This window comes from Falco cherrug, chromosome 4, assembly GCF_023634085.1.
Source record: "Falco cherrug isolate bFalChe1 chromosome 4, bFalChe1.pri, whole genome shotgun sequence".
Taxonomy (NCBI): domain Eukaryota; kingdom Metazoa; phylum Chordata; class Aves; order Falconiformes; family Falconidae; genus Falco; species Falco cherrug.
Window position 1 is genome coordinate 50,991,246 of NC_073700.1, and position 25,083 is coordinate 51,016,328.

Consider the following 25,083-nt stretch of genomic DNA (forward strand, 5'->3'; position numbering starts at 1 on the left):
CCTGCAGTGGGCCCGTGGGGACGGGGCAGGGGGTGCCCCCCCATCCCTGCGCTGGGGCCATGGGGGCAGGCAGGGCGCTGCGGGAGCTGGTCTCCCACTGGTGGGACTACACCTCCCGTGGGCACCGGTGCTTACCGTGCTGATGTGCCGCTCCCACCCCGGGGCTGCCTCTCTCAGCACAGGTAGGGGTGGCAGCCTGCGGTACGGGGGTGGGCACTGCCCCCACCACCCTCAGGGCTGCTGCAAATACCCCCCACCGGGCTCCCCGCTGCCCTCCCCCGCGGCCCCCCCCCCCATCCGGGCTGGGCAGAACTGCAATCCCACACACCAAGGGTGCTCAGCCCCCCGGGGTGCGGGGGGGTGGATGGTCAGCCCCCCAGACTGGGGGGGAATGGATGGTCAGTACCCCAAGATGGGTGCTCAGCCCCCCTGCTATCCCAGATGGATGTTTAGCCCCCCAGGATGGAAGGATGGATGGTCAGTCCCCCCAGATGGACATAGCCAGCTTTGGGGCACCAGGAGCGCCTCAAACCCCTGTCTGTATTGGCAATTCTCACCACTGTGCCAGCACGGCCGGCGGTGCAGGCAATGGGCTCAGGGACGGTACCTGTGCTGGTGGTTGTTGGGGCCTGGGGCAGTGCAGCCGGTGGCGTGTGGGTGCATTCTGCCCCAATTCATTAGTCCAAATACTGTGTTTGGCATGGAACAGCCATCCTTGCTGTGCTGGTGCAGCTGGTCATGGGACTGGAAGCTCCTGCGGAGTCCAGCACATCCCACCTCCGCCCTCCCAGATACACAGTGGGTGCCCCTGCCCGCTCGCCAACAGCTCTGGTGAGGCAGGTGCCAGCACTGCCCTGGCACACGCCATAAGCCCAGCTGCTCGCCCCTTGCAGCCAGCAGGCAGAGCCATGGCAGCCAGTGTGCCACAGGCTGAGCTCCCTGTGGTTGGTGCCATGGTGCAGAACTCCCAGGGCCAGGGGTCCGGTTGCTACAAGGTGGGAGGGAAGCGCTTGGAGACCTGGCACGGTGCATGGTACCCCCGGCATTACCTGCCGAGCCACACCGTGGGCAGGAGCACGCCTGCTGCCAGGCCTGGTGTCGCAGTGCTGCACCCTGCCGTGGCGAGGGCTCCGGTGTGCGGCACAGGTCCCACGCAGAGCAGCGGGGTCATGGGGAACCCCCGCAGGCCTGCCAGTCTGCCCTCTCCTGGTGTGGCTGGTGGGCTGCCCCCACCTGGGACAGGCCAAGCGAGCCCCCCATGCCACAGTGACCCTGCTGCACCACCCGTTGCCTTCACTCGCATGGGATGCTCCAAGCGCTCCTCGTGGTGCCACTGCTCCCAGCGCGCCTGCCAGCACCGAGCTAGGCATGCTACTCGCTCCAGGTGCTAGTGATGTGTGAGGACATGGCCATGTACTTCTCCCCAGAGGTGTGGGCACAGCTGGTGGCATGGCAGCGGTGGCTCTACCAGGAGGTGATGCTGGACAACTACCAGGCAGTAACCTCTCTAGGCGAGGACTCTCTGGTGCTACTGGGCCAGGGTTGAGCCAGAATCCCCCCTCATCGGCTGGGGGCCCTAAAAGAGAAAAGCTGGCAGCAACTGGTGCTGCCCAAGTACTGCTGCAGCAGCTGCAGCTGCCGGCAGGTTTTACCCAGCCGGGCAGCTTCCAACTGGGAGCAGGCCTTGGGTGCTGTGGGATGGCTTATTTCAGTGGGAACGGCCCCACACCAATAATCATATGCCCCCCCCCCCCCCACCTGAGCACTTCAAGCCTGACCAAAAGCCAAACCATGTTAAGGGCATCACCCAAATGCCTCCAGCCCTGTCCGGCCTGGGGCATTGCCCCACTGGCAGCCTGTGCTGGGGCTCTGTCGCAGCACTAACAAACTAGCCAGCTGTAACAAGGCTTTTACCATCACATACCAGGTTAACTTCAATAAGTAGTTCCCACACCTTGCCCTGGCACAGCCACCAATCCCCCACAAGGTCTCAACAGTTCATCTACTGTCTGTGCTGTTCCTTCATCCTCTTCAGGCCAGTCCCTCTGCTTCTTGCCTCACCTGCATCCTTCCCCTTATCTCTCCTACCTCCAAGACACTCTCACTCTCTCTCCTCCCTCTGCTTCTTCCAGGTCTCTCTTCACCCAGTGCTCCCCTTCCATCCCCCTTAGAGCTATTTAACTACTTAGCAGGAACCAGCCACAGCTGCACCTTATCCACGCCAGCCAGCCCACCACCCCTGAAGCCAGCTCACAGCTGTATATTATCAATGTTAATGAACTTGCCGTCATTCCTCTATGCTTCCTCTACAGCGTTCAACCCCCTCTCAGCACCACCACACTCCCTCCTGCCCAGCCTAAGCCCCCCATGCCACCCTGAGCCCTCCCCAGCGTCCTGCCTGAGGGAGAGCTGGTGGGGTGCCGAAAGCGAGGGGCAAGGGGGCTGCAGGTGCAGGGCTGAGGGGGCCACAAGCCGTCCCAGGGGTGCAGGTGGGGGGTCCGTGGCTCTCTGCCTGGACAGGTTGGCCTGCCTTCAAGCCTGAGATCATCTGCAAGATGGAGCGAGAAGAGACACCATGCATGTGAAACCCCCCCGGGGCACAGCAGAGGCGCTGGACTCCCATCCCAGGCAGGTACTAGGGAGCTGGGGGGGGTGGGGGGAGGATCTGCCAGCATTGTCCCCTCGGCCTTGGGTGCTCCATACACTGGGGAGGGTGGGCAGCTGGCAGGGTGCCTGTGCTGCTCCCCACGGGGAGTGGTCCCACGTGCTCAGTCCCAGCACTGACCCCTCCATCCTCCCCAGCAGCCAGTGATGCCTGGAGGCAGTGGGAGGCTGGGGGGGTCCCTGGAGAGATGCTGGCACCCGCTGCGCTGCCCAAGTGGGGCAGGAGGCGGCAGGGGTGCTTGGCTCACAGCCAGCTGGGCAGGAGCCAGGGGGGCCCATTGGGGCACCACCACCTGCTCCCCACCCCCCAGCTGCTGGAGAAGACACCCCCCCCCCAACATGCCCCAAGTGCAACAAGAGCTTCAAGAGCCAGACAGCGCTGGCCATTCACGAGCGGAGCCACATGGGCGAGCGGCCCTTTGGCTGCCCCTGCTGCAGGAAGGGCTTCCCCTCCAAGGGGACCTCGTGTCACCAGAAGACCCACGCCAGGAAGCCGGACACCCCCCGAAACCAGCATGGGCATCCTGGCCAAGCCACTGCCGCCCTGCAGGCCCCTGGCCCCCAAGAACCCTGCAGCTGCGTGGAGGGGGAAGAGCTTGGGCAAGAGCCGGGACCTGTGGAAACACCAGCAGATGCACATGGCGGCATGGCCCTTCCCCTGCCTGCAGTGTGGCTGCTGCTTTTGGCTGAGGCAGGTCCTGGCATCGCACCAGAAGGTGCACGGTGGGGAGAAGCCCTTCAGCTGTGCCGACTGCAGCAAGCACTTCGCTCAGAAGCATCACCTGCTGAGCCACTGGTGCATTCACACTGGCGAGAAGCGCTTCGCCTGCAGCCACTGTGGCCACCACTTCAGCCACGAGCACAACCTGGTCAGCCACCCGCGCATCCGCAGCAGGGAGTACCCCTTCGCCTGCACCCACTGCCCCAAGGCCTTCCGGGACAAGAAGACCCTCACCTTGTATCAGCACATCCACACCGGTGAGAAGCGATGAGTGCGGCAAGACCTGCAGCCAGAAGCAGCACCTGAAGAGCCACCAGCGGGTGCACGGGGGCTTGCTGGCCATGCTGGAGGGTGGCTGGTGGGATGGGGCGGGGGTGTCCGCCCCCGGCAGGGGGTGGGCGGAGGTCAATCCTTACCAGCGCGGCAGCCGCAAGAAGCGGTTTCAAGACGAGCAGATCATGCTGGCCCACCAGTGCACCCATGGCACCCCCAGCCCGTGGCTGCCCCTGCAGCCCACTGCCCCCTGAAGCTGCTGCTGAAGGGTCCCTGGGGTGCGAGGGGCTGCTGCAGGGGGGGACTGCGGGGGGGTCACCCACAGCACCAGCCACCAGAGCAGTCACACGTGAGCCCGGAGAAGCATCCTCACAGGTGTGGGCTGCCTCCTCCTCAGCTGCTCCCTGGGGACACATGGCACCTGCCGGTGGGGGAGCTGTCACCGCAGCCCCTTCCCCACCACGCTGGGCCCTACGGCACCGGCAGCTGCTGCGGCAGAGCACCGAGCCATGGGTGCGGGACTAGCTGCTGGGATGGGAGAAGGGCAATAAACCACGGTGCAGTCAGGATGGATTACAGGACAGAGGGGAAGGTGCTGCTTTATTTTTCCACCGGGAAAGTAAATAAAAGTCTTCTCAACGCTGAGGACAAGCAAGCAGCGCTGCAGCAGCGCTGGGGCTGGCATCCCCCTGCTCGTCCCTAGGAGGCCCCTTGCCCAGCCAGGAGCAGTGAGCGGTGGGGTCTGCCCAGGGCTGAAGCAGCGTCCCGAGGGTTGGGGGCTCATCTTGGCGAGAGGTGCCGGACCCTCCCAGACCCAACTGCTCTTCCCATCAGCTGTTTGTAATTTTAGTTGGGTTTTTTTTCAATCAGACAGAAGCAGAAAACCACTTGTGCTCCAAATTTCCCTTTATTTCCCCCAAAAAAGCTGGAGCTGGGGGTTGGCTGGTGCATCAGTCAAAGCTCAGCTCTCAGGTTTGGCTTCAGATGGGTGCCGGGCAGCTGGGGTGGGTCTGGCAGGGGCTGCCGGGCTTGGGGGGCTGTGGAACTGGGGTGTGTGTGTGTGTGTGTCTGTGTCTGGTGGGACCTGCTGGGCTTAGGGGGGCTGCTGAGCTGGGGGGCCTGTGGAGCTGGGGAGGGTTACAGGGCTTGGGTGGGGGCGCTGCTGGGCTAGGGTGAGGTCGGGGGCTCCTGCAGAGCTGGGTTAGTGGCAGCCAGTGAAGGACTTTGCAGGTGTCACACCAAGAAAGCCGGGATGGGCATCATCGTCCCCCCCCACAGCAGCCCCTAGCCCCCTCAGCAGGCCACAGCCCCCTCACAGCATCCCAGGCACTGCCGCGGTCTCAGTCCCCGCAAACACAGTCGATCTGAGTCACATCACCCTCTCCCCCTGCAGCCACGCTGCCCCCCCAGCTCCTCACCAAAAGCCCCCAGAGGGCCCCAAACCCCCCCAGCCCCCCCCACGAGAGGGCCTGTCTCCATTTCTAAAGGCAGCCAGACCCAGGACATGCCACCACCCATAGATCTGTTAGTGCCATAAGTGTGGCTCAGTGGGTGCCACTTCTGCCCCCCCCCCCCCCCCATTACCCACCGGTGAGCAGCCCCCAGCGGGACTGGCCCAAAGGCACCACCCTGAGCCCCCGGCCCCCGCCCCCACCCCTGAGCTGCGTGTTGGTGCATAACGAACCGGTGGGTTGGGGTTGTTTCACCTTCATCCAGCCCGAGGGTACCACGGGCTGGGGTGGTGGTCCCGGGGGGAAGGGAGGGGGTCACCACCTCCGAGCCCACCGGGGCCCCTTTTAAAGACGCTGCTGCACTTTGCTGCTGGTTCCCAGCGTTCCCCCACCGTGAGCTTTATTTCCACAGCCAGTGCCCGCCTCCCCCCTCTGGGACGCTCTGGGGAGGGGGCGGGATGTGGGCCCCCCCCCCCCAGCCGTGCATCTGCCGTGAGGCTGCTGCTGCAGCCCCCCGGTGCCCCTGGCCTCCCCGAGCCCTTCACGGTCCCTCCCGTGCCCCCCCAGTCCTTCCCTGTCCCGCCCAGCCCCTCCCGGTCCATCTGAGCCCTCTCTCTGGCCCCTCCCTGAGCCACCCCCTGTACCCCCCCCCCCCCCGGTCACCCCAGTCCCTCCCTGTGACCCCCAGTTACCCCTGGACCCTCTTGGTTCCCCCTTCATCCCCCAGTCCTCCCCCAGTCCCTCCCCCAGACCTCACCAGTTCCCCCAGTCCCCTCCCTGGTGCCGCCCAGTCCCTCCCTGAGGCCTTCCCAGTTGCCCCAGTACCCTCCCTGATCCTGCCCAGACCCTCCCTCAGCCCTTCCCAGTTCCTTCAGTCTGCCCCCTGGTAGCCTCCCCCAAGCCTTTCCCAGTGCCCTCAGTCCCCCTCCCAGTGCCCCCCAGTCCCACCCTGAGCCCTTCCTAGTTCCTCCTTCAGCCCTTCCCAGTTCCCCCAGTCTGTCCCCTGGGTCGCCTCCCCCAAGCCTTTCCCGGTCCCCCTCCCAGTGCCCCCCAGTTCTTCCTTGAAGCCTTTCCAGTCCCCCCAGTCACTCCCGGAGCCCTTCCCAGTTCCCCCAGTCTCCCCCTCCGGTCGCCTCCCCCAAGCCTTTCCCAGTCCCCCTCCCAGTGCCCCCCAGTTCTTCCCTGAACCCTTCTCAGTCCCTCCAGTCGCTCCCGGAGCCCTTCCCAGTTCCCCAGTCTCCCCCTCTGGTTGCCTCCCCCAAGCTTTTCCCAGTCCCCCTCCCAGTGCCCCCCAGTTCTTCCCTGAACCCTTTCCAGTCCCTCCAGTCACTCCCGGAGCCCTTCCCAGTTGCCCCAGTCTCCCCCTCCGGTCACCTCCCCCAAGCTTTTCCCAGTCCCCCCGGTCACCCTCCCAGTATCCCCCAGTCCCCACCCGAGCCCCCCGCCCCCCCCGCCGGGTGCCAGGTGTGGGGCCGTTCCCGCAGGTTCGCTGCCGGGCGGGCGGGACGCGGCGCACCGGCGCGTCCCGGGGGGGCACATCCCGGGGGGTCCTCAGCGCCGGGAGAAATCCCCGCCTGAGGGAGAGAGGGGTTCGGGCGGGCTCGGGATGCCGCACCCCGCGGGGGTGCTGGAGCCCCGCCCCCCCCCCCCCACTCACCCTGGCAGCGGCCGCAGTGGCAGGCCCGGATGAGCGGCAGCAGCACGGCGCGGGGGGGCCCGGCGGGGCACGGCAGCTGCAGGACGCGCACCGGGCTGCCGGCGTCCAGCCGGTAGCTGCAGCACTCGCAGACGCTCTGCAGGTACGGCTCCTGCGGGGGGCGGGCAGCTGCGGTGGGGGGGCGGCACCGGGAACCCACCCCAGCTCCTGCCCCCCCCCGCTGACCTCGGCGGTGACGGCGGTGCGGGAGCGGCAGCGTCCGGCGCAATAGGCGACCTCGACACCGGGCAGCGCGCAGGGTCCCGCCGCGATCGTGCGGCGCTCGGTGAAGCGGCGACAGGAGGAGGGGGGGTCCTCTGCGGGGGCGGGGCACGGCCGGGATGCTGGCGGCGGCCGTGCCCCGCGCGCGGCCCCCCCACTCGCAGCGCGGCCCCGCGGGGACTTACCGGGCCACTCCTCCCGGCACACGGGGCAGCAGCCTCCCGGGTCCCGCACCTTCACCGCGCCCTGCGGACCCCGCCTCAGCCCCGCGCCTGACCCCCCCACGGGTGTCCCCTCCCCATGCGCGACCTCTGCAGGTGACCCCTCCCCACGAGTGTCCCCTCCCCACGCGTGACCCCCCACAGGTGTCCTCTCCCCACGGGTGTCCCCCCCCACAGGTGTCTCCTCCCCACACACGACCCCTCCTCACACGTGACCCCCCACGTGTCTTCTCCCCACACGTGCCCCAGTGCCACATGAACCCCAGCCCCATGCGTGCCCCTTCCCCACAGGTGCTCCCTTCCCATGCATGCCTCCCCCCCAGTGCTCTGTTCCCATATATGCCCCCTCCTCACGTGCCCCCCCCACATGCTCCCTCCCCACTCATGCCTTGTCCCCACACATGCCCCCTCCCCACTCCCCAAATGCCCTCTCCCGACATGTGCCCCGTCCCTATGCATGCTCCCCATACATGCCCCCTCCCCACACATACCCCTTCCCACACATTTCCCCTCCCTATTCATGCCCCCTCCCCACGCGGGCCCCCTCCCCCCGCCTGCCCCACACCTCAGGGCAAATGAGGGGGGGGCAGCGGGCGGCACAGGCCACCTGCCCGTCGAGGCAGCGGCAGGTCTCGCACCCCTCCTGCCACTCGCTGCCAGCCTGGGGGGGGGGCACAGACGGACGGGCCTCAGCCTCACCAGAAGGTGCAGCGGGGCACCCCCAAGCCAGCCCCCCTGCAGTGCTCACCTGGCGGAGCTGCCCGCGGTGCCAGCACTCGCAGTGGGCGGCCAGCACACAGTGCCCAGTGCTGTTGCGGTAGCGGCCAGGCTGGCAAGCGCAGCCGGGGGTGGGGGGGTCACTGCAGTTGCTGGGGGGGTCGCTGGAGAGCTCCTGGCAGCTCCACTGGCAGCCGGCCGGCTCATGGGGGCCCTGCCAGCGCTCACCCACCGGGCAGGCTGCACATGGCACAGCGCATGGCACCAGTGCCTTGACACCCCGGCGCAGGCACCGCAGCCCCGGCACCCCGCGGCCCCCTGACGCCTCCTGCCCAGGGTCAAGGCACGGTGTGGCAGACTCACGGCAGGCAGGGAGGCTGCAGGGGGTCCGGCGGGTGGGGGGCCCCAGGCACTCTGCCCCCTCGTACAGGTGCTGCCGGAGCAGGTGCCGGCGGGAGACCCGCTCGCCTGTCCCGCATGTCACCGAGCAGGGGGACCAGGGGGACCACGGGGACCACAGGCAGTCCGCTGCAGAGGGGGTGAGATGTGGGGACTGCGGCATGGGGGCTGCAGCACAGGGACAGGGATGGGGGTCTCACCATCACAGTCCTCCTGGGAGCAGTTGAAGGCACCACGAATGCAGACGCTGCAGACAGAACAAGGGGATCAGCACTCGCTGAGCCCCCGGACTCCGGCTCGGCCGCTCCAGGGATGAGGCAGCCATGGGACGATGCTGGGGGGGCGATGCCAGGGGCCGCAGCACCCACCAGCTGCTGCAGCCATGCTGGATGCGGCTGCCCGGCACATGCTCCTCCTGCACCTGCGAGAGGTTGTGGGCCCCGGGCAGGGTGGGGGGCAGCTGGCAGCGGCACTGCTCGGGGGGGACACAGGCCCCATCCTGCAGCACCTGCGCGACACCCAGCAGTGACCCGACGCCCCTGACCCAAGCCTGGGCTGAGCCATCCCAGCCCCCCAGGACCCCCAGCCTAGAGGGGTTCTGGGTAGGAGGTGAGGAGCAGGCAAGTGGGTGGCAGGAGGGTCTCTGGGTGGTGGGTGGCAGGGGGTTCCCAGGGTGGTGGTGGGTCCCCAGGGAGGTATGTGGCAGGTGGGACATGGGGAGGTTTGTGGCAGGGGTGTCCCTGGGGTGGCACGGTGGCCATGGGAAGGTGGGTGGCAGGGTGGTTCCCAAGGTGGTGGGTGGGTCCCTGGAGAGGTGGATGGCAGGGTGGTCCCTGGGGTGGCAGGGGGTCCTCATGATGGCAGGGGTCCCCAGGGGCTGCGGGGAGGGCTCTGGGGATGCAGCTGGACCTGTCCGGGCGGGCAGGCGCAGCCAGGCTGGCAGCTCTCCGGCAAGCACCTCGTCCCTGGGCGCAGGTGGGTGCAGGTGCGGGGGCAGGCATTGGCGCAGTCCCCGTACACCTGCCCACCGGGGCACTCTGCAGGGTGAGGAGGTGGCAGCTGCAGCCAGGAGCCCCCCACCCCGGCCCAACACCCGTGGCCCAACTGGCAAAGCCGCAGCCCCCCAGAGGCTGGCCCCCCCCATACCCGGCGAGCAGTTGCGGGGGTTGCAGATGCGGTGCAGCAGCAGCGGCAGGAGGGGGCACGGTTCGTCCTGGCCCCCTGGGCCCGGCAGCAGCTCCCGGTGCCGCTCAGAGGTGCCCCCGCCACAGCTGGCGCTGCAGGGGCTCCACGAGGACCAGGGGCTCAGCTGGCAACCTGCTGCAGGGGGAGCAGGGGCTCAGCACCGGCCCCTGCCATCCCACCATCCCACTGTCCCACTATCCTGCTATCAATCCTTACCCTCTCCAGCACCCATCCTGCTATCCCGCTGTCCCACTATCCTGCTGTCACGCTGTCCTCCTGTCCCACTATCCATTCCATTGTCCCACTGTGCCACCATCCTACCATTAATGCTGCCATCCTACCATCCCACTGTCCCGCCATCCATCCCACCATCCTGCCATCACACTGTCCCGCTGTCGCACCATCCCGCTGTCCCACCATCCATCCCACTGCCTTACTGTCCTACTGTCCATCTCACCATCCCACTGTCCCACCATCCCACCATCCATCCCACTGTTCCATTGTCACACCATCCTGCCATCCCACCATCCATCCCACCATCCCACCATCCCATCACCCAGCCCACCATGGTGGTACTCACCAGGGCAGGGCTGTGGGTTGCACTTGACCATCTCCTCTGTGCCCTCAGCACTGCAGGGCACCCCTCCGGCGCTCTCCTGGCAGTCACGGTGCCGGGAGCTGTTGCCGCCGCCACAGCTGCGGGAGCAGGGGCTCCACAGGGACCAAGGCCCATAGGAGGGACACGCCGCAGCCGGGCAGGTGAGAGTCCCGTTCTGGCACTTGCTGCATCGGGAGCCACGCCGGCATGAGCATCCTGCCCGGGGACTCTGCCAGGCAGCACAGCTGTGCCCACCCTGCCACCACGCCCCCCACCGCGGCACCCACCAGCTGTGGCACTCCAGCGCAGCTGCCTGCCCCGGCTGCAGCTCCCGGCTGCTGTTGGTGCCGGGCAGCCCGCAGCGGCACTCGGTGATGGGCACGCACGCCCCGTCCTGCAGCAGCTGCCCCGGGGGGCACCGGCACCCTGGGGGCAGAGAGCAGTGGGGCTGCACCCATGGATGCTGTGGGTGGCCCCGAGCCCCCTGCGGGACTGGGGGACCCCGTCGTGGGGACAGATGGAGCAAGGGGTGGGTGCACCAGTGCACCTGGTGCAGCCAGTGCTGTGAGGCAGGGGGCTCTGGCGGCCGCCCTGTGGGACGGGGCGCGGTGCTATGGGGCTGCAGGGGGCCGGGGGGGGAACGTACCCGGCTCGCAGGGGCCCTGCAGACACTCGACATGGGGCCAGAGGTCAGCGCAGGCGCGGGGGCAGCCGTTGGCGCAGGGTGCGGCAAAGACCCGTGCCTGCTTCTCGCACACCTCCCCTGGGCACACGGCCAGGTGTTGGGGTGCAGCGGGGGTACAGCGCTCACCTCGACCCTCACCTGCCACACGGGGGTCCCAGGGCGCTGGGGGTTACCTGGGCACACGGTGGTGTTGCAGCTCTCGCTCTGGGTGCGGGCACCGCGGCACCGCTGACCACCCTCCGGGTGCTGGGGCTGGCGCTGGCGCAGGCGGTAGCCCCCACTGCAGGGGTCCCAGCAGGGCCCCCAGGGCCCCCAGGGGCTCCAGAGGCAGAGGTCTGCGGGACACAGCCGGCACCAACCCCGTGGGGACACCTCTGGCACAGCATGGCACTGCACAGCACCCGCAGCCCCCCGCAGCCCCCCAGTACCTTGGCAGATGTGGGGGTCCGGGCAGAGCCGCTCCTGCCGCAGCTCAGCTGAGCAGGTGGCCCCGTCACCACCCCAGGGCAGCCCGGTCTGGGGGTCCAGGCAGGCTCGGTACCGATGCTGCACAGCAGCCAGGGCCGAGACCCTCGCCGGTGTCCCCTCCGCCAGCCACTGCTGCACCGGCTGGGCCAGCAGCTGGGCGAGGGCACGGGGGTCGAGCGTGGTCAGGGGCAGGCAGGGGCCGCAGGGCGCCCACTCCGACCAGGGGCTCAGCGGTAGCAGCCCTGGGGGGACACAGAGCCGCTGGGAACCCCTCGGGACCCCCCATGTGTGGGGCAGGTAGCGCACCCACCCAGGGAGGATACAGGGAGTCCCCAAGCAGGGGGAAGGGGCTGAGGGCCCAGGGGGCCGCACTTACCCTGGCAGCCCTCGCTGCTGCACTGCAGGGTCCCGTTCTGGCACATGCTGTGGGGAAGAACAGTGGGTGAGCCATGGCGCAGCCCCCCAGCCACCCACATGAGGGGCTGCCCCCCAGTGCCCCCCCACCCCACTCACCACTCCTTGCAGCCCAGCAGCACAGTGTCACCAGCAGCCAGGGTCTGGGGGCTGCTGGGGTGCAGGCAGCCGCAATGGGTGGGGGGGAAGCAGCCCCCAGACTGCTCCATCAGCCCCTGCCAGGATAGGGGCCATGGCGGGGGGGGGTGAGGGGGGCAGATCTGCTCCCCACAGCCCAACCCCCACCCCTCCTGCCTCTTCAGCAGCAGTTGGGCATCAGCACCTGACCCTGGCCATGGCCATGCGGGGAAGAGGCTCTCCTGGCCCCCGATCCTGTGGGGCTGTGCCCCAGCTCATCCATCCCATCCCCACCCCATCCTCTCCCATCCCACCCCCATCCCCATCCCGTCCCATCCCTACTCCATCTGGTCCCATCTCCACCCCATCTGTTCCTGTCCCCACCGCATCCTGTCCCATCCCATCCCCATCTCGTCCCCACCTCATCTCAATCCCATCCCACCCCATCCCACCCCACCCCACTCCATCCCATCCCCATGCCCATCCCTCCCCGCTCCCATCCCCACCCCCCCCATCCCCAACCCCCCCCCTCCCCGTACCTGTGGGCAGGCACAGCCGGGCAGGCAGGGGGGCTGCTGCGGGCAGCGCTCGGGCCGCTGGTAGCTGGAGCAGAGCTGGTCGCAGGGGGGGCCACAGGGCCGGAACTCAAAGGGGGGGGCACAGCTGGCCTCTGCGGTGGGAGGGGTCACGCGGGAGCCCCTAGGCAGGGCACCCCCGCACCCCCCGGGACAGGCAGGGGCAGGGCAGGCAGCACACAGGATGGGCAGGGGGCACAGGCAGGGAGCCAGGAAGGGCAGGCAGGAGTATGGGCAGGGGGCACAGGCAGGGGTGCGGGCAGGGGGCGCAGGCAGCCCCACCACTCACCTGAGCACCCCGAGGTGTCGCAGTCCCGGCTCTGCCCGTCCAGGCCAGCACAGCCAGCGGGGCCCAGCCGGTGCCGGTGCCGGTGCTGCCGGGGGTCCTGGCAGGTGCAGGGGCTCCAGGGGCCCCAGGGGCTCCAGGGACAGGCAGCTGCAGGCAAGCAGGGCATGGGGTGACGGTGGCCAGGGACCCTACTGGGACCTTCCCCTGGCCACCCCGGCAGCCCACCTGGGCAGGGGCGCAGGTAGCAGGCCTGCACCTCACGGCGTGTGCCAAGGTCATGGCCAAGGTCATGGTCACGGCCACGGTGGCAGGCGGCGCCGGTGGTGGGGCAGGGGCAGGTGGCCTCCCGGGTGGCCAGGCCAGTGCCGCAGGAGCGGGAGCAGGGGCTCCAGGCACCCCACACGCAATCCCCCGGCTCTGGGGGGACATATGCCGTGTTACAAGGGGATGCGGCGCCCCAGGTCCCCTTGTCCCACCAGGACCCCTGTCCTGTCCCGCGCCCTCCTGGAAGGTCTGGGGGTTGCACCAGCCACGCAGGGTTTGGGGGGGGGGGTCGCACCGTCCCAGCACCCCTTGGGGATGCCGGTGATGCCCCTGACCACTCCCCTTCGCGGCAGGGGGCGTGGGGGGCACTCACCGGCACAGGGGATGTCCTGGCATTGGGTGCCCTCGGGGGTGCAGGTGCTGAGGGAACACAGGACAGGGTGGATGGGTCAGGGGGGGCAGCTCACCCCAGCCCCCCCGTGCCCCAGCACTGACCATTGCTGGCAGTGACCCTGTGGCCAGGTGTCCCCCAGGCTGCGCTCGGTGCCCCCCTCCAAGCAGAGCGGGGGGCAGGGCCCTAGTGCGCAGTCCCGGCTCTGCTCCTGCGGCCCCCCACACTCGTCGTCCCCCACAGGGGTCCTGGGGGAACATGGAGTGCTGGGGTCACACCAGCTCCCACCCTGCTGCCCACCCCCAGGTGCCCTGGGTGCCATGTCCCCCCCCACCCCCGGTCCCATGTGCCCCCCAGGTGCTGTGTGTCCCCCTCCATGTGCTCTGTCCCACCAGGTACCATGACACACACACACACAAATGCCCTGTGTGCCATGTCTCCCCCTGGGTGTCATGACCCCACTGGGCGCCCTGGGTGCCCTGTCCCCCCCGGGTGCTGTGTTCTCCCAGGTCCCATGTTCCCATGAAATGCAATGTCCCCCCGCCAAGTCCCAGGTCCCCTCCAGGTCCTGGGTGTGTCCCCCTGGATGCCACATGCCCCCCGGATCCCATGTCCCCCTGGGCGCTGTGTCCCCCTGGATCCCATACCCTCCCCTAGTGCTGTGGCTCCCTGGGTCCCATTGTCCTTCCTGAGTGCCGTGTCGTCCCCCCCCCCAGGTGTCATATCCCCCCTGGGGTCCCACGTCCCCCACGTGGGTACCATGTCCCCCCAGGTCCCATGTCCCCCCAGGTCCCATATCCCCCCCGAGTGCCATGTCCCCTTGCGGGTGCCATGTGTCCCCCCCTCGACTGCCGAGCACCCCCGTGCCCCCCGTGCCCCCAGGCGGTGCCACCTGAGGCGGGCCTGCTGGCCGTGCCCACAGGTGACACTGCAGGGGGCCCAGCGGCCCCAGGGGCCCCAGGTGCAGGGAGGGGACGGGCAGCTGGGGGGGGCGCAGCGCAGACGCCCCCCGGCGCAGAGGCAGCTCTGGCAGCCGCGGCGGTGCTGGCTGCCCGGCTCCCACGCGTGTCCTGCCGCGTCCGTGCACTCGCAGTGGGCAGGGGGCACGCAGCCCCCATCCTGCTCCAGCGTGCCTACGGGGGGGGGGCGGGGGGTCAGGGGCGGCGGGGGGCCGGGACCCCCCCTCGGGGCACGGGGTGGGCGGGGATCCCCCGCCGCAGAGCCCTGCCAGCCCCGGGGCCGGGGGAGCCGGGGGGTCCCGGGGCGGGGCGAGGGGTCCCGGTGGGCGGACGCACCGTCGGGGCAGCGGCAGCCGGGCTGGCAGCGCTCGGCCCCGCAGCGCAGCCCCTCCTGCAGGTCCCGGCAGCTCCGCGGGCAGCGGCTGGCGCAGCCCACCCGTGCCATACCAGGAGGGCAGCCCCCCCCTGCGCGCGCCTGTCACGCCACGCCACGGCCCACAGCCCATCCAGCCCCCTGTGCCACGCGTGCCCCTACCCCAGCCCCCCGAGTCCCCCATGCCCCCTGTGCCCCACAAGTCCCCCCCGACCCCCTCTGCCCCCCTGAGCACCCCAAGCCCCCCAGCCCCCCCAAGCCCTCTGTGTCCCCCGAGCCCCCCGTGCCTCACAAGTCCCCCCTGACCCCCTCTGCCCCCCTGAGCACCCCAAGCCCTCTGTGTCCCCCAAGCCCCCTGTGCCCCACAAGTCCCCCCTGACCCCCTCTGCCCCCCTGAGCACCCCAAGCCCCCCAGCCCCCCCAAGCCCTCTGTGTCCCCCGAGCCCCCTGTGCCCCCAGCCTGCCCAGTCCAGTGAGTCCCCCAAGCTCCCGGAGCTCTCCAAGGCCCCTGAGCCCCCCCAGTCCCCCTGTGCTCCCTGAGTCCCCTGAGCCCCCTGTGTCCCCCCTGTGCCCAACAGCCTCCCAAGACCCCTGAGCCCCCGTGCCGCCCCCAGCCCCCGCCAGGCCCCGAGCCGCACCGCAGGGCTGCGGGTTGCAGAGACGCAGGTGGTGCCGCTCGCCGGGGCAGGGCTGCCCCCCATTTTTGGGGGGGGGGCGGGTGCAGGAGCGGCTGCGGATGGAGCGGCCTCCCCCGCAGCTCCGGTCACAGCGCGACCAGGGGCCCCAGGGCGACCAGTCGCCGTCCACTGCCAGCCGGGGGGGAGAAGTCACACAGGAGGGGACTGCCTGGACCCCTGGACCCCCAATCACCCCCCAGACCCCAAACAGCCCCCCAGAACCCCCCTCCAGCCCCCGACTCCCCCACACAGCCCCCCAGCCCCTCACTTAGGCCATCCAGACTCCAACCAGCCTCCCAGATCCCACAGTCCCCCCCACCCCAAAACCAGCCCCCCCCCCCCAGCCCCCCGCACCTGTGCATGGACGCAGCCCACAGGCGCGGCGCTGGGCGTTGGCGCTGAGCATGACAGGGCACCAGCGGCCCCCCGGCCCGGGGGGGCTGTACGCGCGGAGCCGGAGCTGCAGCCCCCCCCCGCAGCTGCGGGAGCAGCCCCCCCATGGCCCCCACGGCATCCACTGGCAGTCCCGGCTGGCACAGGTCTCGTCCCGGCATTGGGGGGCTGCAGGGAACCCCCGGTGTCAGCAGTGGGGCAGGGACCCCTCCCACAGCTCACCCATGCAGTGGGGCAGGGACCCCCAGTAGGGCAGGGACACCCCCCCCCATAGGCTCCCTGTGCAGTGGGGCAGGGATCGCCCTCATAGCCTATCCCGCAGTGAGGTGGGGACCCCCGCCCTATAGCCCACCTGCACAGTGAGGCAGGGACCCCCTCAAGCCCACCTGCACAGTGGGGCAGGACACCCCTCCCCATAGCACCCTTCCCAGTGAAGCGGGACCCCCCCGGCGCCCCCCCGCGCAGTGGAGCAGCCCCCCTTCCCGTGCAGGGGGGCAGGCCCCCAGCCCACCGGCACAGTGGGGCAGGTTGCAGGCCAGCTGCTGGACGCTGGCCCCCCTGCAGCCCCCCGCCCTCCCGCAGGCCCGGCTGCGGCTCTTGGTGGCCGGCGCCTCAGGGCGGGTGCAGGTTCCGGAGCAGGGGGTCCAGGGCGACCAGGGGCCAAAGCCCCCCTCCTCCTCCTCGGCGCCTGGCATGGGGCAAAGGCTCCCAGTCAGCGAGACCCCCGTGTGCCGGAGCCCCCTGGGGCGGGGGTCCTGAGACGCAGCCCTCACCTGGGGCCGTGGGGGTGGGCTCCGGCACGGGGACAGTCACCGCTGCAGGGGGAAATCAAATGTGACACCCCCCGACCCCCATGCCTGGGGGCATCTGGCCCCGCCGGGCTGGGGTGGTGGGACCCCCAGCCCCATGGAGTGAGGGGGATGGGAAGGGGGCTGGGACCCCCGGCAGAGGGGCTGGGACCCGCGACATGACATGGGCATGGGGCTGGGACCCCCGGCGGAGGGGCTGGGACCCGTGGCATGTCATGGGGAGGGGGCTGTGACCCACAGTGGAGGGGCTAGGACCCCCAACGCAGGGGCTGTGACCCACGGCATGACATGGGGCTGGGACCCCTGTCAGAGGGTCTGGGACCCGCGGGATGACATGGGCATGGGGCTGGGACCCCCGGCAGAGACTGGGACCCTCAGCACTATGAGGGGCTGGGACCCCCGGCAGAGGGTCGGGCACCCACCGGGGCAGGGGGGGCTGCGGCAGTACTGGCTGTCGGTGCGGGGTCCCTCGCAGTCGGGGCTGGTGCAGCTGCGCTGGCGTGTGGCCACCCCCAGCCCCCCGCAGGAGGGCGAGCAGGGCCCCCAGGGCCCCCAGGGCCCGAAGCCCCAGGCCCGCCGGCAGCCTGGTACGGCCTTGCACCGCAGCCGCCCCCGCTGGCACGTGCTGTGGGCGGCAGCCGTCAGGTCCGGGGGGGGGTCTGGGTGCCGGGACAGGGGGCTGGGTGCTGGGGCAGGGGGCTGGGTGCCGGTGTGGGTGCTGCACTCACCAGTTGCTGCAGGCCATGAGCAGGGTGGCCCCTGAGGGCAGCTCCTGGCCTGGGGTGAGGAGGGGTCCGGGGGGGCCTGTGGTGGGGGCCGAGCCGTTGCGCAGCTCCTCCAGCAGCTCCGCTGGCAGCTCGCAGGGGCACTCCTGCACACCCCGGGCACCCATGTCCAGGGACACCCATGTCCAGGTGCACCTACCACCCCAGGGAGCACCCACCACCCCAGGAGAACCCATGGCCAGAGGGCACCCACCACCCTGGGGGGCACCCACCACCCTGCGGGGTACCCATGGTCCTGGGGGGCACCCAGTCTCCCCAGGGAGCACCCATCCACCAACCCAGGCAGCACCCATGAACTTCAGGAGCCCCCCCAGCCCTGGGATTCCCCCTCCCACCAGGTAGCATCCATGACCCCCAGGTAGCACCCACCACCCCAGGACCTCCCCCGCCGTACCCCCCCCAGCAGGGCCCAGCCCCCAAGGCTGTCCCACAGGGAAGGGTTGAGGGGGACATGGCACCTTGGGGTGCCGGGGCTCACCGCGAGGCAGGTGCCACGGTGCAGGTAGGTGCCGGGGGGGCAGTGGCACCCCTCCTGGCAGGCCCCCCCGGCGCAGCCCACCTGGCCGGCCAGATGAGCGCAGCTGTAGGGGCAACCCTCGCCCTGCTGGCACTCGCGGTACAGCCGCCCTGCCGGGCAGCCTGCCTCTGCACCAGCACCGGGACTCAGCACCACGCTGCACCCACAGGCCATGGGGCAGGGGTATGGACAGTGCCGTGGGGCAGTGCCATGGGGCAGGGCACACTCACCGCGGCACACGTGGGTGTTGCAGAGCTGGCTCTGCAGGCCGAACCCCGGGCACGCTGGGCGCTGGCACTGCCGCCGCCGCAGCCGCTCGCCACCGCCACAGGACACGCTGCAGGGCCCCCACGGCGACCAGGTGCCCCACAGGGACCCCTCACCCCACGGGGCTCCCGTGCCCCACGGCACCTCTGCGGACACGGGAGGCAGAGCCGGGTGGCACCGGGGGCAGCATCGGTGCCAACACCAGCCCTGGCACTCATGGCCTTGGGGAAGGGGCCAGGGGTCCGCTCAGCCCCGCTGCATCACCTGGCACAGCATGCACCACACTGTGCCACACCACGCTGCACAGCACAGTAGCACTGCTTGTTGCCACATGGCACCACGTAGCACTGCATGGCACCCCACACCGCATGGCATGGTGTGACACTGCCACACAGCACTGCGCAGCATGGCAGCTGGAGGCACAGCCTGCTGGCACATGGCACCATGTGGCACCTATGTCACCTCCCTGCTCCACATGGCACCGTGCCATACCCAGGTGGCACTGCCCTGCAGGGACCCCCAGTGCAGGGATCCCCACCGCAGGAACCCCCATGCCAGGGCATGGACCCCCCCAGCACCCCAGGACCCCCACCCAGCGCCAGTGTCCCCGCTCTACTGGGCCCCAGTGTCCCTGGCGGTGCCAGGTGGGGGGTCCCGGTGTGGAGATCCTGGTGTGGAGGTGCTGGTGCCTGCGCTGGTGCCCGTCCCAGTGGCCCCCCCAGTGTGGGGGTCCCAGTGCCCACCTGGTGCCCGGCCGGTGCCCACACCAGTGCTGCAGGGCTCCTGGCACTCCCGCACCTCCCGGGGCTCCCCGGCACAGGGGGCTCCACCGTCCGCTGCTGGGGGGTTGGTGGGTGACCTGCAGGAAAGCACCGTCCGTGGGGCAGGACCCCCGTGAGGGAGGACCGGTGTGGGGCAGGTCCCCCCGTGATGCAGGACCCGCATCCCGCTGGGTCAGGGCCATCCCGCTGGGGCAGGACACCCCTGCCATGGGGCAGGACACCCCGCCGTGGGGCAGGACGCCCGTGGGGCAACCCCCGGCCCTACCTGAACCTCTCCTGCAGCCCCACGCCGCAGCCGCAGCGGCTCCAGGGCGACCACGAGGACCAGCCGCAGTCCACGGCGCACGTCACGTTCTCGCATGTCACCGCCCCGTCGCGACAGACGCTGGGGGGAGCGGGGGGGCTCAGCAGCGGGGCGGCCGGGCCCCCGGGGGTCGGGGTCGGGGGGGGTCTCACCACCGGCGGCAGCCCCGCTGGAAGCGCTCCCCGGGCAGCCGCTGCTCCCGCGGCAGGAGGCACCGGCAATCGTGGGCGCCCACGCAGCCGCCGTCCTGCAGGTACAGCCCGGGGGGGCACCGGCAGCCTGCCCCGCGCCTCAGCCCCCGCGGGACCCCCGGGACCCCCCTGCTCCTCAGCTCCTGCCCCACGCCTCAGCTCCCGCGGGACTCCCGAGACCCCGCGGGACCCCCCCGCGCCTCAGCCCCTGCCACGGGACCCCCCCGCGCCTCAGCCCCCGCGAGACCTCCGAGACCCCCCAGAGCCCCCCGCGCCTCAGCCCCCGCGGGGACCCCCGGGACACCCGCGGGACCCCAGCCCCTGACCCATGCCTCAGCCCCTGCGGGGACCCCCGGGAGCTCCCCGTGCCCCCCAGCCCCCTGTGACCCCTGGGCCCCCCACCCACCGTGCCTCAGTCCCATGGACCCCCCTGCCCCTGCCGTACCAGTGACACCCCCCTTGTGTACCCAACCTCCCCCAGCACCCCGTTGTGCCCCAAGCCCCGCACTGTGTCCCCAAAGCCCCTGCTGTGCCCCCCGTGCCCCCCGCCCCCCGTGCCCCCCGCACCGTGCTGGCAGGGGCTCGGGCAGGTGCCGTTGCCGCTCAGGTCCCCGCAGGTCTGGGGGCAGGGGGGCACTCGCCCCGCCTCGCACCCCCCCGCCGGCACAAACACCATCTGGGGGCTGCAGGCTGGGGGGCAGCAGGGACCTCAGCACTGTGGGGCTCCCCTCGGCCCCCCGGCCCCCCCGCCCCCCGGTACCTGGGGGGTCCCCGCAGGGGTGCAGGTTGCAGGGCTGTGTCTGGAGGGCCCCCCCGGGGCACGGCTGTCCCCCGTTCTTGGCGGGGGGGGTCGCTGCAGCTCCGCGCCCGGCTCCGCACACCACCGCCGCACGCGGCGTCGCAGGGGGACCAGGGCTCCCAGGCCGCCCACCCGCCGGGCACTGGGGGGAGGCGGGGGGACAGCGGGGGGCAGGCACACCCTGCACCCTCCTGCCCCTCACCGCGGGCATGGCCCCCCCCCAACACCCCGCAGTCAGGGACCCCTCAGCCAGCCTGGGGATGGTGTGGGGGTCCCAGCCCAGGGGGGGTCCTGGCTTGTGGTTGGGGGGCCCAGCCCAGGGATGGGGGTCCCGGCCTGTGATGGGGGTCCCAACCCATAACAGGGGGCCCGGCCCATGATGGCAGTCCCAACACATAATGGGCGTCCTGGCCCACAGTGGGGGTCCCAACACCGGGGTGGGGGTCCCAGCCCAGGGCGGGTCTCAGCCCGTGATGGGGGTCCCGGCTTGCGAGAGGCGTCCCAGCCTGGGGGGGTCCTGGCTCGTAATTGGGGTCCCAGCCCAGGCACAAGGGTCCCAACCCCTAATGGGGGTCCCAGCCCGTGGGGGTCCTGGCCCGTGAGGGGGGGTCCCAGCCCGGGATGTCCCAGCCCGGGGTGTCCCAGTGCGGGGGGCCGGGCAGAGCGGGAGCGGGTACCTGGGCAGGCGCGGAGGAAGCAGGGGCGGGTGTCGGGGCGGGGGCGGGCACAGCCTCCCCCGGGCAGGTCCCGCCGCCGCAGGGTGACCCCTAGCCCGCAGGAGCGCGAGCAGGGACCCCAGCTGCCCCAGGGCGACAGGGCGCACTCGGCTGGGGGGGCGGGCGGGGGTCAGGGCTGCGGGGGAGGGGGGGCACCCCGCGTTTCGGGGGTCCCCAGCCCCTACCCTCGGGTCCCCAGCCTCAGAACCCCAGCCCCAGTGCCCCCCAGCTCCCCGCCCCTCCAGGGCAGCGTAGACAGGGACACAAGCGCCGGCGGGGCCGGGGCGGGGGGCGGTGGGGCCGGACACACCGGGATGGGGGGACAGGGCACTGCGGGACGCAGGGGGCAGGACACAGCGGGACAGGGTGGGTGGGTCCCCCCCCCGGCCCCGTCCCACAGCCGCGCTCGTCGGAGCCCTCGGAGCCGTCGGGGCGCCCGTCGCAGCGGCTCTCGGGGTGGGGGCAGGCAGCGCCCGCTGCCGCAGGGGACCCGCGGGGGTGGGCAGGGGGACCCAGAGGGCCAGCCCCACGGCACCCTAACCCACGGCGCCCCCAGCCCCACGGCCCGGAGCCGGGGCGCTGCTCCCCCTTGGCCCCTGCTGTGCCCGCCGAGGGGGCCGTGCCCACCCCACATCCCACACCTGGGGTCCCCTCACCTGGGGGGGTCGCCGGGGGGACCCCCGGCAGAGCCTGGGAGGGCAGCGCCGGGAGCCATGGGGGGAGGGCGGAGGGTGTCCCCCCGGGGGGGCCGGTGCCAGTCGGCAGGGTGCTGGGGGGTGTCGGGGTGCCTGGCATCCCAGTGGGGGGGGCACCGCTCAGCTCCGGCTGCCCAGAGCCCCCCAGGGCAGCTGCTGCCGACTCCGTGACCCCCGGTACTGTGGGACTGCTGGGTCCAGCTGGGGGGGGGGGCTTTGCCTCAGTGGGGGGCTGGGGGGGGAGCTCGGCCCCCAGCTGCCCTGGGGGGAGGCAGGACAGGTTGGGGTGGGTGGGAGAGTTCCCTGGTAGCCTCCACGCCTGCACGCAGAGACAGGATGAACTGGGGGGGCACAGTCCCCAGCCCAGAGCCCCCCCATTTCAGACCCCCCAGCCCAGAGCCCCCCGAGCTCAAGGCCCCCCAGCCCCCAGCCCCCCCAGATCAGACCCCTCTCAGCCCAGAGCTCCCCAAGCCCAGGATCCCCATCCCAGAGTCCCCCCATCCCAGGACCCCCCTGGCTACCCCCCAGGCTCTGCCCCCCCTGCCCCACAGCAGGTACCTGGAGGGGTGGGCTCGGTGTGTTTGGGGGCCAGCTGGGCGCCCACCCTGGGGGACAGCTGTGAGGGCACAGACAGGGTCACCTGCTGCCGCCCTGGCCACCCCCAGCCCCCCCAGCCCCTCAGCTCACCACGGTCGGTGGCACCGATGGCGGCTGGATGCTTGGTCCCAGCACACTGGCTGCCGCGGGGCTGGAAGAAGCAAATCTGGTGATTAGGGGTCGCACCCCCCCCTCCCCCCTCCCCTCGGACCCCCATCCTGATGCTGGTACCTGCTGGTGCCGGGGGTCTGGCAGCCGGCCTCGTCGGTGCCATCGGCACAGTCGGTGACACCATCGCACCTCTGGGATGTTGCCAGGCAGCTGCCCGAGCCTGGACAGGCCAAGTGGGGTGGGGGGCACGGCCCGGGCACCGGGGGGGTCACCAGGGGGGCCAGCCCTACGGGGGGACAGTGGCGTCACCGTGGCACAGACACCTGCACTGCAGCCACGTCAGCACCAGCACTGAGCTGGGCTGCGGGCACTGTGGGGGGGCAGAGGCGGGGGGAGGGGGCTTGGGGGGACTCGGGGTGTCCCCATACCAGAGGGGCAGCCCAGCAGCTCAGCGTGCAGGGCGATGCGGGGCAGGGGGTCCTGGGGGAGGAGGCGGACGTGCCGTGCCTGCACCATGCGGCCCAGCAGCCACACCGCCGGCGTGCTGGGGTCCGGGGGTCCCTGGAACAGCTGGGGGGCATGGGGGGGGGGGGGGGGACGGGGACAGGCAGTGGTGTGCAGGCAGGGACGGGCAGTGGGGCACTCACACACCCGTGGTGCACCGGCACCCAGCCCCACAGCACCCACCCCACAGCACCCTGGCCCATGGTACCCAGCACCATGGCACCCCCAAACCCCTACACCCACGACACCCAGCCCCACAGCACCCCGACCCACAGCACCCCTACACCCATGGCATCCCCAGCACCATGGCACTCCTGACCCACAGCATCCAGACCCACAGCATCCCCAGCCTCATGGCACCTCTGACTTACAGCACCCCAACCACACAGCACCCCAGCCCTATGGCACCTACAGCTCCACGGCACTCAGCCCCGTGGCACCCCGGCCCCACAGCACCCAGCCCCACAGCCAGCTGGTGGTGACCTGGTGGTAGCGGTGCCAGTGGGTGCCGTTGGTGCTGAACTGCAGCAGGAAGGTGCTGCTGAAGGTGTCGGCACGGCCGGTCCCCTGCACCAGCACCCCTGCCAGGGCACAGCACGGCATGTGGTGGCACACGATGGCACACTGTGGCACATGGTGGCACCACCAGCAACCAGCCTGGCAGGCAGTGCGGTGACCCACCAGTGATGTTGGTGGGCTCCAGCAGGTCCAGCTGCAGGACGGGGGGTGCGGAGGGCAGTGCCGGGTAGGTGCCATCTGCGGGGGCCCAGCCCCACAGTCCCTGGCTGGGGGAGATGCCGGGCAGCCGGGTGATGCGGGCGAGGGTCCCTGCCAGCTCCCGGGGGGTGGCACCGAGTGGGTGGTAGCAGGGGTCTGCAGGATGGAGGGTGCGGGGTTGGGGGGCGCACACCCTGTCGCAGCCGGCAGCCCTGCAGGGAGGGGGCTCACTTACCACTGAGGGAAGGCAGCGGGAAGGTGAGGAGGGGGCTGCTGGGGGGCTCTGTCGTCAGCATGGGAGGGACAGCTGTCCCGTTGTCACCTGCAGAGGGACAGCCACCATGCCACGGTGCTGGGGTAGCCTGCCCCCAGAAGGGCACCGTCGGTGGGACCCCCTCAGCCATGGCACCTGCTCCCCCCAACTCACCTGCCAGGGCGCAGAAGCAGCAGGAGTCCCCACGGCCCTCCACCAGCACCTGGCCCTGGGGGGGACACCGCCACCATCACCACCACCGCCACCGTCACTATCACCGGCTGGGTGGGTGCCCCCCATGGGATGCCGCAGCACTCACCGGGGGGCAGCCAGTGGCGCGGTGCGGGCAGTACGACGAGCAGTGGACAGCCAGGGTGGGCAAGCACTGGCAGACGTGGCAGGGCCCCCCGCGCCAGCGCTCTCCCAGTGCATGCCGCCGGCCCTGGTGCTGGCACTGCCGGCACGGTGCTGTGTGGCACCTGCGGGACGGGGGTGTTGGGGGACAGGCGGTGTCACAGGAGAGGGGGCGTCATCAGGGAGCCCACCCGCCTGCCCACCCACCATCTCACCGGCGGGCCTTGCGGTAGATGCCACGGCACTGCTGGCCACCACCGCGCCGGCTGGGGTTGGTGGGGCTGCGGAAGGACCACTGGACACTCTGGGCACCGCAGGGACCTGGGCACTCGCCCCACGCCGACCACGCTGACCAGCCACAGTGCACTGCCGGCACGGGGGGCATGGGGTCACAAGGGGTCCCGCCGCCCCTTCCTGCTGGCGCAGTGCCGCCACGTGCTGGGACCCACCGGTGCAGTCGGGGTTCTGGCGGCAGCGCCGCAGTTGCCCGTCCAGGCAGGTGCAGAGGCGGCAGTTCACCTTCACCAGCTGCCCCGGCCGGTACCACAGCCCCCCAGCCTGGCACGGGCACTGCCGTGGGCGCACACACCGGCCGCCAGCGTCCAGCACCAGCCCCGCTGCGCACCAGCACCCTGCCACAGCCGGTGGGTGGGTGGGTGCGCTGCGACTGGCCCCTCGCCTGCCCCAAGATGAGGGGTCTCCCAGGGTCTCCGCAGCCCCCCATGTCCCCCCACTCACCGGGGTGGCAGGGTTGGTCCTTCCGGCACTTGATGCCAGCGGCGAGGTCGGCGCAGGATGCAGGGCAGGGGGCACAGGGCCAGGGCCGCAGTCCCCCGGCGCAGGCAGAGGTGTTGGAGCAGCCCCCCAGCTCGCAGGCTCCTGGAGCAGGGGGAGCAGGGTCAGCCTCATGGAGCCCACCCACACAGAGAA

At 71.0% G+C, this 25,083-nt stretch overlaps 2 protein-coding genes across 2 annotated transcripts in view; one reads left to right on the forward strand and one right to left on the reverse strand.

Annotated features, from left to right (window-relative positions):
* The first annotated feature begins 2,126 nt into the window (after nucleotides 1-2,126).
* On the forward strand, nucleotides 2,127-3,859 carry LOC114016686 (replication initiator 1-like). The gene is made up of 2 exons (XM_055706859.1): nucleotides 2,127-2,632; nucleotides 2,810-3,859. The coding sequence occupies exon 2, from the start codon at nucleotides 2,853-2,855 to the stop codon at nucleotides 3,654-3,656; it is 804 nt and encodes a 267-aa protein (XP_055562834.1). The 5' UTR covers nucleotides 2,127-2,632; nucleotides 2,810-2,852; the 3' UTR covers nucleotides 3,657-3,859.
* Nucleotides 3,860-6,660: 2,801 nt separating this feature from the next.
* The window catches only part of SSPOP (SCO-spondin), a 30,553-nt gene continuing 12,130 nt past the window's right edge, over nucleotides 6,661-25,083 (reverse strand). Inside the window, 50 exon segments of the mRNA XM_055706795.1 lie at nucleotides 6,661-6,683; nucleotides 6,767-6,917; nucleotides 6,992-7,122; nucleotides 7,213-7,273; nucleotides 7,814-7,909; nucleotides 7,997-8,205; nucleotides 8,329-8,493; nucleotides 8,565-8,611; nucleotides 8,733-8,872; nucleotides 9,274-9,401; nucleotides 9,511-9,684; nucleotides 10,130-10,332; nucleotides 10,435-10,573; nucleotides 10,794-10,910; nucleotides 11,006-11,167; nucleotides 11,261-11,542; nucleotides 11,677-11,723; nucleotides 11,814-11,929; nucleotides 12,371-12,501; nucleotides 12,696-13,112; nucleotides 13,333-13,379; nucleotides 13,455-13,598; nucleotides 14,243-14,483; nucleotides 14,646-14,774; nucleotides 15,321-15,488; nucleotides 15,714-15,920; nucleotides 16,264-16,440; nucleotides 16,526-16,567; nucleotides 16,984-17,186; nucleotides 17,290-17,432; nucleotides 17,825-17,991; nucleotides 18,094-18,276; nucleotides 18,874-18,989; nucleotides 19,178-19,297; nucleotides 19,369-19,495; nucleotides 19,975-20,097; nucleotides 20,168-20,255; nucleotides 20,257-20,348; nucleotides 20,884-21,033; nucleotides 22,176-22,222; nucleotides 22,446-22,611; nucleotides 22,754-22,895; nucleotides 23,313-23,410; nucleotides 23,511-23,702; nucleotides 23,782-23,868; nucleotides 23,974-24,028; nucleotides 24,119-24,278; nucleotides 24,369-24,519; nucleotides 24,603-24,785; nucleotides 24,892-25,032. Of these exon segments, the coding sequence (XP_055562770.1) occupies nucleotides 6,661-6,683; nucleotides 6,767-6,917; nucleotides 6,992-7,122; nucleotides 7,213-7,273; nucleotides 7,814-7,909; nucleotides 7,997-8,205; nucleotides 8,329-8,493; nucleotides 8,565-8,611; nucleotides 8,733-8,872; nucleotides 9,274-9,401; nucleotides 9,511-9,684; nucleotides 10,130-10,332; nucleotides 10,435-10,573; nucleotides 10,794-10,910; nucleotides 11,006-11,167; nucleotides 11,261-11,542; nucleotides 11,677-11,723; nucleotides 11,814-11,929; nucleotides 12,371-12,501; nucleotides 12,696-13,112; nucleotides 13,333-13,379; nucleotides 13,455-13,598; nucleotides 14,243-14,483; nucleotides 14,646-14,774; nucleotides 15,321-15,488; nucleotides 15,714-15,920; nucleotides 16,264-16,440; nucleotides 16,526-16,567; nucleotides 16,984-17,186; nucleotides 17,290-17,432; nucleotides 17,825-17,991; nucleotides 18,094-18,276; nucleotides 18,874-18,989; nucleotides 19,178-19,297; nucleotides 19,369-19,495; nucleotides 19,975-20,097; nucleotides 20,168-20,255; nucleotides 20,257-20,348; nucleotides 20,884-21,033; nucleotides 22,176-22,222; nucleotides 22,446-22,611; nucleotides 22,754-22,895; nucleotides 23,313-23,410; nucleotides 23,511-23,702; nucleotides 23,782-23,868; nucleotides 23,974-24,028; nucleotides 24,119-24,278; nucleotides 24,369-24,519; nucleotides 24,603-24,785; nucleotides 24,892-25,032 (7,028 nt within the window).